This window comes from Meleagris gallopavo, chromosome 2 (genome assembly GCF_000146605.3).
Source record: "Meleagris gallopavo isolate NT-WF06-2002-E0010 breed Aviagen turkey brand Nicholas breeding stock chromosome 2, Turkey_5.1, whole genome shotgun sequence".
In the NCBI taxonomy this organism is placed as follows: Eukaryota; Metazoa; Chordata; class Aves; order Galliformes; family Phasianidae; genus Meleagris; species Meleagris gallopavo.
In genome coordinates this window covers 21,087,433-21,103,734 of record NC_015012.2, presented here as the reverse complement: position 1 = coordinate 21,103,734, position 16,302 = coordinate 21,087,433, and the positions used below count along the sequence as shown (strand labels likewise).

General features: G+C 41.7%; 1 protein-coding gene across 2 annotated transcripts in view; it reads right to left on the bottom strand.

Annotated features, from left to right (window-relative positions):
- The window catches only part of LPGAT1 (lysophosphatidylglycerol acyltransferase 1), a 57,991-nt gene extending 41,738 nt beyond the window's left edge, over positions 1 to 16,253 (bottom strand). The window contains exon 1 of one of the 2 annotated variants that reach the window (XM_003203864.4): positions 15,995 to 16,253. In XM_003203864.4, coding sequence (XP_003203912.1) covers positions 15,995 to 16,232 — 238 coding nt within the window. In that variant the 5' untranslated portion in view covers positions 16,233 to 16,253. Of the gene's footprint in view, positions 1 to 14,858; positions 15,061 to 15,994 lie in introns of those variants that run through there. The other variant, XM_031552363.1, reaches the window with a different exon arrangement.
- Between the last annotated feature and the right edge of the window lie 49 nt (positions 16,254 to 16,302).

Here is a 16,302-nt window from a genome sequence, read left to right as displayed (position 1 = left end):
AAAAAAAAAAAGAGGAAAGGGAAAGTTTCATTTACAACACAAAAAGGGGATATGACAGTCTGAAAGTCAGTATGCTGACACTTGAGTTTTAAGATGGAAAGTTGTTGGAGACAAGATCATCCTCTTCACCAGCCCAAAGCTTCACATCTTCACATGCAACCTGAATGATGGGACAGAGTGCACTCCCTGCACAACTGCTACACATTTGCAGACATCACAGAGCTGGTCAGAGGTACTGGCATGGCAAATGGCCATGCTGCTGCTCACAGGGATCTGAGCAGGCTGAAGAAGTGAACTAACAGGAAACTCACCAAGGTCAGTGAGGGGAAGAGGCAAGTCCTGTACCTGGGGAACAGATTTGCAGAAAAAGCCCTGGGGTCCTGGACAGCATTCAGAAGAGCACTGCCAGCAGGTGGATGAAGCAGCATCCTTCCCCTCCACTCAGCACTAGGGAGGCTGCTCCTGGAGCCCTGGGTAAGGAGAGAGTCCAGCAAGGGGCCACTGAGGTTGCTGAAGGACTGGAGCATCTTTCTAAGAAGCAGATAAAGGAACTGGCACTGTTCAGCCTGGAGGGGAGAAGGCTCAAGGAGTGTTGTCTTATCCATATATAAAAACCTGATGGGGGTGCAGGAAGCAGAGTAATGAAGACTTAGCCAGCCTCCTTCCTGTGGTATCCAGCTGAGAGGCAACAGGCACAAACCAGGATACAGGAAATCCCACTTCAACACAAGAAGAACAACTTTTTCACTGTGAGGATGGTCAAACACTGACATAGTTTGCCCAGTCAGGTTGTGAAATCTCCATCTTTGAAGCTGTTCAAAATCTGAGTGGACATGGAGCTGGCAACCTGCTCTCGCTCGCCACGCTTTAAGCAGGGGGTTTGGTTACAAAATCCTCAGAAGCCATTCCAACCTAAACAACTCTGTGAGCTATAGTCTCATATCAGGAGGGAAAAAAACCCAAACAATTAACAGAATTCTTTCATATCAGTTACCAACAGCTACTACTGAACTTACCACTTTACCCCATGGCAGGAAAAGGAATAGCCTTCACAGTACAAGGCATGTTTAAATAAAAGTGGGCAGGGTTTTCCTGTCTTACTGCTGCAGAACTGCAGCAAAGATGTAAACATGTGTGGAGAATAATTCAGTCCTTAATTATGTAAGATGCAGAATATGATTAACCTGGGATCGTAAGAGCCAGGCAAAAAATGTGGGTCCAGCCATTGTATCCACTGTTACAAAGTCTTGAGATATTTAGCCAAAGATATAGAGAACTTGAGATCTTCACCTGTATCTTTATCTATAATAGCAAATACAGCAAAGCAAGCTACTCTATTGAGACTGTTTTGTCTGACATCAAATACCAAGCGTGAAGGCAGTTACATCCAATTTAAGCAACTTTTGGTTACTCCAACACCAAAACATTCAAATTACTACTTAACATTCAGCAGTCGGCCACCTACTTAAATGCAAAACTTAAAGACTGGAGTAGTAACAAGTAAACAAGAAGGCATGCACGCTTCCTTCTGCCCTGTGAAATGGGAGGGCCTCAATTATTTTCTATGCCCTCTTTTTCCAAGATTTGCTATTTTCCCTACTAGTAAGTTGCTCTAATATTTGAGAAGCAAAACAAAGCCACCACAAGATCATATAACTATCCGTGCTGGTTCATTAAAAAAAATGTAAGCAGAGAAGGCAGGACAGCTCAATCAGAGATATCAGGAGAAGCAACAACAGCTGGACCCAAACCAACCCTCATGGATCTGTGGTCTGCTAGGCTAGAAGAGCTGCCAGGCAAGTTCCTTCAGCCCAAAACACAGAGCATAACCTGGACGAGCCACCTAAGTTGCCTTCTAAATGGATGAGTTGCTTTAAAACAAAGTAAAAAAAAAAAACCCTTGTTAGAAATGTTGTGGTCTTTAGACCACAGCAAGCATGGTGTCCTGTACTTTAGTGCTTCAGAACGTGCCAAAAACATGCAGCTTCCCACTCTGCAGAACCACTGCTTGGGCAGGGATGGGGTGACAGCTGTTTGATTTGCTAGAGGGTTTTGAATTTATTTGGGGAAAACAAACGTTTAGAAAATAAGGAATATATTTTCTAAGAGAGCTCTTTGAAAGCACAACTCAGACACAACTCAGCTGCCGCATCTAACAATAACTTGAGCTGTCTCTCAGCAGAGTCATCTGCCCACATGGCAGAATCCACCCGGGGGCATTATCACAAACTACAATACTATTACTACAGTTTCCTTTTGAGTCACTGGCAACGGTATGCATTACTAATGTGATGCTGCTGCTTGTCTTCCAGATGTGAAATTCCCTGTGAGGCCAGAAGAAAGTCATTCCTAAGTCAATTCATTTCCATCAACTGGTAAGGACGCTCAAAAAGTACAGCTAGTGAACAACACACCCCAGAAAAGCTAATCCATAAAGGACTAGAGCATGCCTCCGTAGTTGGATTTCATGGCAGACAATGACCAGAGAACACACCAAGGTTCACAGCCCTTGGAGGATACTTCTCAGATTGTGTAACCAACACCAAGCATCAGTAGACCCAAATCAACGGTGTGAAAAATGCCTTTAGGGCAATGGTCTATGCAAAACAAATGACTTGTGAAATATCACTCCTGTTTCCTCCAGAGAGGAAAATGCCCCTTTCAAAGCAGGGGGAGCGGCTGAAACCTGCTTTGCAGCCTCAGCTGTTAATTTGAGGACCTTGATCAAGAAAAACAGGAGAAATGCAAGAAGCAAACTCGCTGGTCTAGTGCTAGCTGGCTGAAGCAAACAACCAACATGCCCTCCTACAGGACCACAGCACTCCCATCGCTTCCACAGACCTGTGTGCTGCAACCTATGAGGAATCAGAAATGTTTCTCTGTATCACGGAAATAGTCTGCAATATGCAGTCCAGAAGAACGGACAAAGGTTCCATTTTGGAAGAAAAAAGGTGCCCACAAGACTGAAGCAGCCTTCAAAAAAGCAACTGGGAAAAAATGCAATTCTGTTTCAGGACTTAAAAAAGAGCAGTAGCAGAGCCCAGTGGCTGTAAATAAACAAGAAACAGGTAAGAAGATGAATGTCACCAGCAGGTTTAATCAAGTGTTCTTTGTTTCTCATGGTCCTGGAGATGCTAATCAGCAATGGGAAGACATTAGGTGGAAGACATTTCCATTTTTAACTGCAAGTTCTAAATTACTGGATATTTTTGGGACCATCAATTTTTCAGAGCACTGTGAGAGCTTCTTTCAGGTAAGAGGCATGCAGAACGTAGAAAACTGGTGCTGGACTGTACAAGGAGGGAGAGCACTTTCTCATAGGAAATCGATAAAGCACAGTATTCCAGTGTGCTTATATTAAAGCTGTGGTGCCCCATCCCTGCAGGTGCTCAAGGCCAGGTTGGATGGGGTTCTGGGCAGCTGAGCTGGGGGGGCAGCCCTGACCACAGCTGGGGTTGGGACTGTGTGGGTTTTGATGTCCCTCCCAACCCAAACCATTCTGTGATTTTAAATTATTAGAAAATGCTGTCGATGCTGTCCTGTTATTCAACTGACCTTTTCCAGCACAACTTACAATACAGAATAAAAAAATCTCACCAAATGCACTCAGAAAAACCATTACTTTTTAGATTATCTCTGTTATATGGCCCATGTGGGAGGGGCAAGAGGCCATTCTGTGCTTTTATTTACTGTCTCCCTGCAGCGACCTCAGAACTGAGGAGCTTGTCTCTACTTGGAGGATGCTGACCATTTAAAACTTCTCAATTCAGTCAACTCCAGACAGAAAAAGAACAGCTACTGAGTGCCTGAACGATCATGGGAACAGATATATACATTCACACAATGTATTTTGAGATTGCAGAAGTAGCATAATCAAAAACGCAATATCCACAAAACATAAAGCTGGGTACAAAATCAAGCAGCTGCAGCATTACCCTCTTGTTCTCCATATACCTTTGTGCCAACCCCCAGTTGTTAAAATGGGCTAAGCTCACCATGCTACAAAGCAGAACCAAGTCATTGGACGTTTTCAAGTTGCAGCATGGTGGGCCAAACTTAACAATGAAAGGCATGCAAAGAACCAAGAAATAAGTGGTTACAGATGGAAGGAAGCACAAGCACAAACCTTCTAAGGGAAACCTTAATTGCTTTCATTATTGGGCTTCCACAGGCTTATTCAGCTTTTCACACATGCCACAACAGCCTTAAAAACAACAAAGTCGGAACATGAACAAGAACTACAAACATTTCCCCTTGGGCTTCTAAAACATTATCTTCACTTTTTTTTTTCCTCAAATAAAAGGAGCTTACAAAGGCTGGAGGAAAAATGATGTTTTGTTAGCACAAATGTAATCCAAGTAAATTAATCATAAAACAATAAGAAGTTAAAGATGCAGATTAACACAATGGCATATTCCTATATTCAGTTTTATGTCTATGGAAGTCCTGCTATTAAAACACAAGACCACATTAACTTTGAAAAGCCTGCTGAAAAGTGTGTGACAACTACTGGAGTTGGGAAATGCATCTAGTATTTCTGCTGGCATGACACAGCAAACAATCCAATCTAAGTATCTTAATTTATTTAAATATACCCCAGATTATCCTGTGGCAGCTCAGGGACACTTGAAAAGAAAGTGTGTAACCACATACAAGGTAAACAGAAGTCTGTTTACTATCAGAAAATCAGAGGTGACAGCTTTCAGGGCACACACAGGCTGTCCCAAAAGACGTGATTAGGAGGAAAAGCATTCTCACATTACTCTAGCTGATGCACCTTGAAGCAGCAAAAGAAAGTTTACTGTTCCTAATTTGAAAAAATAGTTAGTTGTCTGGCATGTGCTACTATTACAAAACAAATAATCCTCTTACACCTGCTCACTACTGCAAAAAACGTCTTGGATTTGCAGATGAATTCTACCAAGAGTTTCTGCAGTACTTTTAATGGACTCCAATTCATTCAAACACTCTGACTGGCTGGCTCTAGGACCTACCCCCCACACTCAGCACACAGTCCTGTCAGCACAGCACTCAGTATGCCTCTCTGTGCAATACCCAGGTCCCAGCTGTGAAGCTGCTGCAGTGCAGTGGTCATCGAGACTTCTCTTCCTCTCTTCCCCAGGTAAAGAAATAACAAGCCCACATCTCTCAGATCAACAAATTTTCCTAAGAGCTAAAAAATGGCCAGAGAAAAATGCTGGGGGCAGAAAAAGAGAAAGGAGAATGGACTACCATATACATCAATTAAAAATAGGGTTTTGCTGGAGAGTGGTTTCTCCAGGGGGCACCAGTAAAGAGACTGAACAACAGGACTGTGAAAGAGATGTGGAAACACACATCTCTATTTCAAATACAGAAAATGAGCTATAAATGCAAATAAACATGTCAAAATTCTATTTTACAATTAAATGATTAATGTTAATATTCCTAAGGCTGTTGATATCAACAAGCACTGTAAGTACATTATATGCAACGTGCTGAAAGCTACAAGCATCTCTGCTTACTCAGGAAACATTTGTAGGAATTCTTATGAATCATTCCTTCCCCACACAAAAAGAGAAGTGGGCAAAAATAAGTGTTTAGACCATAAAAATCTAACACAAGCACAGAGCAACATTGGTTAATACATTCAAACATCACATTCCACTTATCCACTTATCTACTTATCTGAATCGTCTGACATCTGGTCAAAGAAACCCCGCCTCAAAACAAAACTAGCAAGCAATCAGACATTGTTTTGGCAAGGCATCATAGGGGAAGCAATGGGGCAGAAAAAGGAAGGAGCATACTACCTGTAGTAGTTTGTTCTTTGCCACAGCAGCCACCCAAATTAGCCTTCCTATGGTGACGCACTGTGACACCACCCGTGGTTAAATGAACTCAGCACTGCAATTTAGCTTTTAAGTTTCAGAAGGCTGTTTAAATATTTGTAATATTTGCAGTAAAGGGGAAAGAAGAAGAACAACAAAAAGTATTTCAATATTTTCTCTCACAAAAGCATTTCTTTAATCTATAAAAATCTTGTTAAACTTCAGAAGCACAAAGTGGACATCAGCTGATCATCTAAATATACCAAAGAGAACAGAACTATCTGGATAAATACTTTGCTGATGTAACATTCCATCTGTAGATTATTAGGTTAGAAGATTGCAGTATTAGGTTTGATGATATAAATAGAAGAGTCTCAAATACCAAAAATACTCCTCCATTAGTTTTCATGTAATGTGCGGAAGAGGCTTAATAGACATTAATATTAGCCATACCTTCCATCTGAAAACATTTTAACAAACATAAACTAAACTTCACAAGTTCTTTCATGGAGTATCAGCAGATACACAGTCTATGGTTATGTTTGTTTCCAAGTAAAGCTGTTGCTAGGAGGAACAAAAACTGAATTTTATGCCAGAGGCGAGCGCAAGAAATAAAAATGGGTACATTATCCAAATGAAAAGAATGCATTTGAAAAGGAAACTGGCAGCCATCAGAGCTGGAATATCGCCAGGCTATCTATATATATAATTTAAGCATTCAAAATAGTCCAGACAGGTACACGTTTCAAGAGGCCGCCTCAGTAATGCAATGCTTACACGCAGCTGCTCAATGGCACAGAACCCTGCTGGACAGATCACCACGCTGCTTTCCGCCTGCATCGCTGCAATCTTCCAGGTCTCTGCAAATACACCTCAAGCCTCACGTTTCCAAGTATCTCTGGGTCAGATTCGTCACTGACTTCTCTTTGGTTCTGCCCTGCCCGCAGCCACCTGAGCACCACTGCTCTGTCCCTAGAGTTGTAGTTATGTCACTGTCCTTCAGGTTCTCTTTTCAGGGTATAATGTCAACTCCATTTTTTATTGAGGAAAGATGAGTGGAGAGTCTTAAATCCCAATACTTTAAGTTCTTTTTTCTACCACATTCTTTTTCCTGATGTTAAGACTGGGCAGTTGTCTCTGTACACCTTTCAGATTTAAAAGGCTATGATAACCAAGGTGAACTAAACACCTCCCAAAGGAAAGGACACTGCTTTCTGTCTGCCACTGCCAGACTAACCAATTAGTCTGGAAGCTGCAAAAGTAACAAAGCCAGGTTTCCCAAACATTTGCTGTCTGACCTTCTCTTCAACATGCTGGACAAGATAGTGCCAGCAGTGCAACAAATGCAGAACTTCCCTCCATTGTGCTGGTTGGTGGTGCAGCAGATGTCCAAAGAGACATACGATGGCCAAATTCTGCCTACTCTGTCTCCAGCTGAGGCACTAACTCAGGCCTCTCTTCTCAGCTCAGCTGCGAGTTTCCCCCAAACTCCCAGGACATCCTTCTCTCTGAAAGCTCAGCCATCTGGTCAGCTGTAGACAAATTTGTGAGTAGGCAAATCAGAAGCGTGGGACGGCTGACAGAAAGAAGAACTGTTAAACAAGGAGCCTCATCCATCCCACAAGGCAGCTATACTAAAAACACCGTCCTGCTTATCTACATGTATGGTAAATTATACAGGTATCCAGATCACTTTAAAAAGGTGTTCAGTGGCCTACTCCAAACACCACACAAACACAATCCATGTTTAAATTAACCAAAAGTACATTTCTCAGAGTTGTTATTTTTCCCCTCAATCTGGTAAGCAAGCACAGACACTACAGACTTTCAGTGTGCACCCTTGGGATCTTGGGCTGCTAGAAAACAAATGAAACTAAATTAAAAAAAAGAAAAACAAAACAAAAACCCACACCAAGACAAGATCCTCCCTTTCACCACCAAAAACCCACATCCATAAACACTCATATCACTGTCCTCCTACTGATTCAACTTTCTAGTGCCCACAACCTCTCAAACAGCAGCAGCACTGTCCCTTGCTCGCAGAAAACCCTGGTTTTAGTTCTACCTAAGTGAGAAGCAATAATAAAGCCACTAATCTTTCCCCTGCCCCTTCTTTAAATTACAGTATTGAAGAGCCACTCTACACTAGCTTAAACAGTTAAGACTCATAAAACAGGGGCAACACTTTACCCTTTAAAACTATAACTTTTAAACAAAAGGTTTTGAGATTATGCTGCATGACTTGAGAACTGATACCACTGACACTACTTAATCTGCACAGTAAAGTATTAGTGAAAAAAACATAATGAAAATATTTAAGGAAAAAACTTTAAAAATAAATCAGGCACTGCTGCCTTACTAAATCTTAAAAGATTTAAATTTGTTACTTTCTAATGATATCAAAAATTCCCCTTCTTCTTTACATAGAGGTTCAAGAGATTGCACTTCTGCTCTGCTCTGCCCTGCCCAGGAAACAGAATCATTAAGTTGTTCAATTCAATTCAAGTTTAGTGGTGAACGGAATTGCTCTGATTTGATTTCAGCTTCCATTAATGAAATGCTTGACCCTCTTGGAGCCCCCTTCTTAATTCTCACATAGCTTTAAAATATCCGAGACAAGAACAGCAAAGAGTGAAGCTGATATTTTCATTACCCTCCTTGCTCCCCACATACTTTAATTACACAGTACGCACTGAGCCAAAAGTTTCTCTAAGCTCTCCATCCTTATACTGATCTCTTCCTTATGCTGCTACTTTCCTGAAATGTTCATTACTTTGGACTGTTCAACACCAAACAACTTCCACAATTTGTTGGCCATTCACATAGCTTAACTACATCCAAAGTTCTTTACAATCTTTTCTGCAGCTCACAAACTCAAACAGCCAAGTATACAAAACTCGCGAGGAACCCCACTGCTAACCTTTCATTAAAATGAACACTGGCCTTTTTATTCCCTAACCAAGCAGTCTTCAGTTCATGATAGCTCCTCACTCTCACTCTATGCTTCATTTTCGTCTCTAAAGAAACTCTGCAGAAGGCACTTGGACAGTCTAAATAACGATAACCACTTAACAGGACAGAAGAAGAAAGTGAAGAAGTCTACTTCAACGCCATTTTAATCACATATTGCAGCCCAGTGTGTCCAAATACTACAGCAAAAAAGGCAGCAGGTAGTTTTTAGCGTGGATCATGGCCGTGATAAAGATCACACAATGCTTGAAATATTTGGCAATAACACTGAAGTGGTGGTGCGAGCGTGAAACTGAAAGCTGGGACCAGGTTTTGCTGGGGCACTCCCTGCTTGAAAAGCTTGTAAGGGGATAAGAATCAAAATACAGCTCTGTACACAAAATCCCTCACCAGTGCTACAGAGCACTTTTAGGAATGCAAACATATTGGCCTTACTTATTTCAGTAATTGCATACACAAATGGCTGGACTATTATCTCAAGTGTGGCAACTGCAACAGCAGTGCAATTACATGCCTACGCAATCCTGTGTTTGACGTGTCATCTTAAGCATTAGTTTATATTCACTGTAATAAACACAAGCAGATTACATATCATGGAGCTGTTTTTTGGCTCAGTTCACGCTGGAAAGTTACACCACTAAACTTATACTCCATTAAGGTTTTCCTAACTGCCCAGACTCACTAAGATTGTATAACTCTTCCATTTTTGAGGTTCTGTTTTCAGCTGCTTAAGACCTTGCCAAACTAACCCGTGTCAAGACTTCCCTGCCCCTCGCACACACCCAACAGAGAAAGGGAAAGTGATAGATTTCATCTGTTTGAGTGGAATTCAAAAAAAGTAATTTATCAGAACAAGTTGTCAGAGAAAAGTATCCTTTATTCACATTAAACATTCAGTGTTGTCTCTAGTTTTCTTGAAAAGTTCTGAGATTCTTGTGCTTTAAAACAGTCAAATTAAATATATATGAGAATATGCAATTGCATCTCTGATGTCAAGGTGTCATTTATGATATGTTCTAGTATGGACTCAATCACACCGTTGAAGTGGGAAAAAAATTTCCTCCTTCAAATGCAAAGAATTGATGCATAAAGGGTTTAACTCCAAAGATTCTATTCTACCTCCAGATCGGAGCTGGAACAACTGTTCCCACAGTTACTTCACGTGGTTCCTAACAGCCTACCCACCATAAGAAAAAGAACAAGAAAAGACACAGAGACATCTCTCAGGTATTTAGTCATACCCTTCCAGGCACTTAACCAGCAATGCTAGGGGGAGTAAGATGACTAGCATGCATAGATACATTAAAAACAATGTCATGCCTAGAAGAAGCAGAAGGGATGAAGACATATCCTAAAAATAGAAAACCTGGCCATAAGCAGGAATACAATGCAGGTTGAGAAGCATTCCACAGGCATTCCTGGAGCTAAGAGTAAACAGCTTTCCCTTCACACCTTTCTGTAAAAGTACTCCTCAGTAATGTCATGCTTACTAACCTTAGGCAGACATAACATAACAGACTTGTTACGCTTGCAACATCTTGTTTTATCCAGATCAGGTGAAACACAGGAGCAGACACTAACCCACGCTGAAAAAGAAGCAAATGGCAACAAACAACAGAAATATCACAGGCAAAAAAAAAAATAATAGCGTGTGCTTTTACTCTAAGTGCTGCGCCAGAAGGCAGGAGCTCTCTAAAAATAAAACTTAGCATTTCTATAGCTAATCTTTTGGAATGACCCTTTATAGCTAAGTGATACAACAGGAAAAAGAGAGATAAGCTTTGCTGCTTTTGACACATTGCTGACACTACATGAAAGAAAGAACTACGGTGAAGCCTGTACCAAAAATGAGAGAGGGGAATTTCCTGGTGATTTTGCGTATGATTAAAATAGGTCCAGGGTCACTGCAAGAAGCCTTTACAAACACAGACCTCACTGGCACAAAGCGGACAGTGAGTTCACTGTACTCCCCAGTGCATCTTACGCAATGACACAATAAGCCTTTGCTCTGAGGCTGTGGCAGAAGCAGTTCCAATGTCCCTAACTCGTTCAACTCTGACCTCTTCTTATCAAGGCAGCTCACAAGCTGCATACAAACTTCATCTTACAAAATAAATGCAAAGATCTCAGCTCGATCTCAGCCTAACCTACGCAAAAGTTACATACATCTCTATCAGAGAGAGCTGCACTCAAGACAGGAATCACCAAGAAACTCAATACAGAGGAATACAGCCTCCTCCTGGTATGTCACTATCCAAACCTGAAAGTCACATCAGGTACGTTTGCACATTCAAACAACAATCTTCTTTCTTCATTTTACACACTGCTTATCCTCAGAAATACGTGTGCTTCTCCCATTTGCTTTCCTAGTCCTCACAGCAGTGACCGTTCCCAAACCCCAAATACTGTCAATTAAAAATCATACTGCAGCAACAAAGCAGGGTAGGAAACAATGGCAGGGAAAAGCATGCAGCTATATCTCCTGAAATAACACCCCACGCCTTATTTGGTGCAAAAAATGTACTTTATCTCATCTGCTGTTTCCCAACTCGTGTTGCACTTCCCGTTGGAGGGGGGCTGGCCGGCCATGACAGGCAGTGCGGACAGCACACGTCAGCTCTGCCAGGGAGGTGTGATCACAACTCCATCTGCGCCCATCACTATTCTAGAAGACCAAAATATTCTCATTCTTTAAAGATTAAAGGAGTTGAGTCTGGTGACTGATGAAAGAAACTAAGAACCTTATGAATCAGAGAAAAAAATGGATGACTGCTGAAAAAAAATGATATACTGGTCACCACTTAATCTTACATAAATGTCAGCCAATAAATTTTAAATCATTTGAGTGGAAAAGAGGAAAGACAACTAGAAACCCAAATCACAATTTTACTCTTCCTGTCAGACCATCAAGAAATGAGGAAACAAAAACTCTCCTCCCTTGACAAAACTGAAATATTGTCACAGAGACTACTTAAACGTCCCTACTGACTGCTACAGAACGGTACAGGCATTACCATTTGATCAGTTTAGATCTCTGCCCACAATACCAGCAAGCACCCTCAGACCACTAGGATGCTTTCAGCACAGCAGCAGAGGTATACCAGTCTTCCTGCCACCAACCTGCCCAACTTGATTGAGAGACTGTATGAGCTGGCAAGAGGCTGATACGGAAGGTGGCACTGAGTTCCCACAGCTCACAAGAGAATCCTCCTCTCCTGAGATGCACACAACCCCACTGACCGCAGGGGATGCTTCTCCTGAATGGCAGAGGAGAGCTGACAGCAACTGCATCTGGAGGACACTCACCATCACCAACTCCAGGGGGTGTTCAAGGTCACACTGGATGGGCCAACCTGATCTAATGGAGGTGTCCCTGTCCACAGCATGGGGGTTGGAACTGGAAAGTCTTTAAGGTCCCTACAACCTTAGAGCAAAGCACAAGATCAGTATTCCAATTATCTGGACTGATGACTATGTAGAGACTTATAATTACAATATTAAAATGTCAGGATCTCAAGCTAATGGTAGCTGCTGCAGTTAGACAGCAGGAAAAGAGAACAAAACAGTGTGTCTAAGCATTTTTAAGCCAAGCCAGGTTCTCTTCTAGCAGCCCTAACTATTTTTAGAAATATGATGAGATGCAGGGTTATTAAACTTTAGTCAGTAATAGTCACTGACCTGAAGAAGTTCAAAAATATAAGTTGCTTTAAAAGTAGTTTCGTAGGTGAGCAGGAAATCATTGGAAATTTACCTCCACAGATACGCTCCATCTCCCTCCCATCTCATCCGTGGCACTATTTAGCAGCTTTTGTTCTATTTGCATGCTAAATGACAAATTATAGCACAGAAAAAGGTACTTGCCACAAAGGATCAAGCACTCTCAAGTTTGCTTTTTTTAGACTGTGTCTTCCAACAAATGCAGGAAAATATTGAGAAGCGTTATTCAAAGGTGCCTTTCAAACCACAAAGACGCAGATTCTGAGTGTCCTAACTGAACAGCTCCTACAACAAGGATTGCACATTTATACAAAAAGCCGTAGCAAACCCTTCTGCAAACTGATAAAATAACACCACTAGATGTCTGAACATTCTTCGTGGACAGATACTCATTTTTCTTTTTGGAAGACATACGACATAAAAAGACGAGGGAAAGGAGAGGGATCTTTACAACCTCTGTTCCCATTCCTTTCTCTGTTTTGCTTGTCCGGTTCTACAGACTCTCTTTACATAACATCAAGTTCACGTGCAAGCAGGAACACCTACATTAATCAAAAAGGACAGGTCAGAGCTGCTGATAAAGACCCAGATCACGCAATTTGTATAACAAACCCTCTGGGATCCTAACTCACAGGGTTATGCGGAGGTGGGAGGACAGACCTAGATCATGAGCTTTCCTCAGCTGTTCCAGCTTTACTCAATAAAGTATACCAACAAGTTATGCAACAACAGCAAAGCCCAGAAGGAAAAAACTAACACTCACCACATTGTCTTCATTTGGTGTTGAGCCCTCTCCCACACATTACACACAATCTTACAGAGGCTATTAAAAAAAAAAAAAAAAGCAAACCAACCTGTCCTAAATCTAGTTTGCAGGCTGACTTTAAGTCCCTTGTTATAACGTCACTTCTTACCCAACAGATGACCCAAGACTGGAAGTGGAAAAAATGAACAGAAAATAAAAATAGAAACACACCTTCAAAACAAATGAAGCAGATCATTACTATCAAGTAAAAGATGGGCAAACTTATTTAGCTGGCTAACCCAAATCAAGAGGAAATATAATAATTCATGTCACTAACCACTCTGCTACCCCAAAAAATGAAAAATCCTTCATCTTCTTACTATTCCATGTATATCTTCTATCCTATATTTACTTTTACAAAGATGGAATATAATGAAGCCTATCTTCAGTTTAACTTTGGAATTGAAAATAGAAAACTGGAGCAGGGTCTCTTTCAAATTTATCACTGTAAGGCTTAGACACCAGCTCTAATAAAGCAATGTTGTAGTTCTAAATTAACTACAAAAATATCACACTCTACAAGAAGAGAACACCACAGCCATAGCCCTTTATAAATCCATCAGTCAGGAAACAGACACATAAATTTACTTTTTCTTATAATGAGGCAAAAAAAGGGATCGTTTCCAGGTCTGTTCTGCTCGTGGTGCTGAGCACTGATAGGGGTAAAGAAAGGAAGGATAAGGAAACAAGCTATTCCTGTTATTTCATAGCATTCAGTAAAAGAAGAAAAAAAAAAACATAAAGCAACCACGCTGATGTCTTCATATCAAATAAGAAAACATGTTCAAACTGAGACTTTGAAAGAGTGTTTGCTTAAAATTCTCTCCAGATCGAAAGTTGTACTTAATAGGGAAAAGTGAAGAGCCACCTTACCCATAGACCATCCCAGAAAAACTTCTGTGTAGCTGAATGACACGTCACACAAGCATACTAAGACATTTCAAGACTGTAAAACAACAAAGGATTTTTTGCAAATTGTCAAGCTACATCAGCAATACCATTCAACAGCTGCTTCAGGAGGACTTGAGGATATGCAGACCATGCTGAGACCGCTTTCCAAGCAGTAGGCAAAAGAAACCACACAGTTCTGCAGTCAGCAGTAGAGCTATCCCAAAGCAACTGCCTTCAGGACTGACAACCACATCGCCATGGGATGACGGCTTGAATTTTAACTAGCACACTCAACGTATGCAGCGTACCCCAGGATGTATGCTGTATGACTTTAACATTACCGTTATGCCCATAAACTTTCCCATTTCCAATTAATAATGCACAAACACCTTGAAAGTCAGTCCGTCCTTCCGGAAAGACTTTTTGCTTAAAGGCATAAGCAGACTTTTAAAAACATACCTGCCACTGCAAATACTATGTGGACTTCTTTTAATGAGCAAATATATACATATAAAAAGATTTTCAAAACAGCACATCTGGAAAAGCTTGAGTTGTACGAGGCAAGGCAGTTTTGAAGCAGTGCAATGTTGCGACAGTTCTAGCCCAGCAGACCAGAGCCTAGCTTGCTGCTGCCACCATCTCCTTAAGAAGAACTGGAAGCTCACCTAGAGAATCCACAGAAACCTTGCGCATCTCAGAAGGGCTCGTGACAGGGTACCAAAAGGCACAGTGTCACAGAAGCTTCAGCTCTTGTAGTCTAACAAAAAGGGCTCCGTCTGGGACAACACTGATATTCTGACTAACTGGGAGTCTGACCAGACTCCAGAGCTGTGTGTTGCCATTCCTTTTTTTCCATGTTTACTTGGACAAGACCTGCAGGTGTAGCCTGGGCAGAAGAGAGGGAAAGAATTTTAGGAGGGCTGTTCATGTCTTGCACTCAATAGATTCAGTCCCTTCCAAGGTCTCAGTACACACAGATTTGACGGCTGTTTTCTTGCAGGAAGTGCAGTAGCCAGGATGAAAATCAGTGCACTCAAGACAAGACTAGAGTCTTCTTTAGTATTTCAGTTCAGTCCTTCACCTTGAGGAGCTATGAATACTAGCAAGTGAAAATAAGTTTGATCATCATCATAAAGCAAGCATGCAAAGGGGAAAAAAATCCCTACAGGTTCTGTAATTAGCTTTGCTAACAGTAAATGAAGAGCCACACAGACAAGAAGCACCACCATCACTAGCTCTGTGCAAAAGGCTCCCTATTTCCCTCCATTCTCACACAGCAGAGAAGACAGCTACTGTTGAAGGACCAGAAGACCTACGCTTTGCAGGTGAGCTCCGTGCCAAACTTCATAGTTTGTCTTCCGACAGTTTTAAGCGGAGATGATTTAGAGATGCATGCACTTAACAAGGAAGGTTTGGTCATACTTGAAGTTTGGCTCTGTCAGCTATGTGCACAGGACAAATCAAAACTCTTTGAAAGAGGTGTATCTTTTTTATATAATACTACACCAAAGCGATGAGGACACGCAATGCAAAAAAAAAAAAGCAGTATTTCTGATCATACCAAGACAAAGTACTGAATGAGAAACTCTATTGCTTAACACACAATAAATCTGTACCGATGATTAAGAAAATGTTTCAGTATGCTCAGCATCTCAACCCAGAGAGACCCCTGGAAGAGAAACACCCTCACACCCACTGCATTTAGATATTCCCCTACACATCCCCCTATTAAAATGTCTGTCTCTTAATGCCCATTTACAGCTTTACAACTGTATGTCTGTAATTAACAGGAGGTGCTTACCTGTGTAGCCGGCCCACCAGCCCCAGGAAGCCACCATAGCTAACAGCCATTTAAACAACACTCCTTCGATGTACCAGAAGCTCTCGCTATCCAACACTCGCAGAGGCTGCAGGACAATTAAATACAGGACGTAGGACGGAATAGCGACCAGGTTATTGGCGACCATAAAAGCGAACCTGAGGAGTGCTTTCAGGAAGGTGTAGCCCACCCGCTGGGCCTTCTCTAAGGTCACAGCCATCCTCTTCACAGCGGGACCGTCCTGCGGGAGAGAAGAGACGGGCGGTGCTGTGGGCAGGGCGGGGAGACCG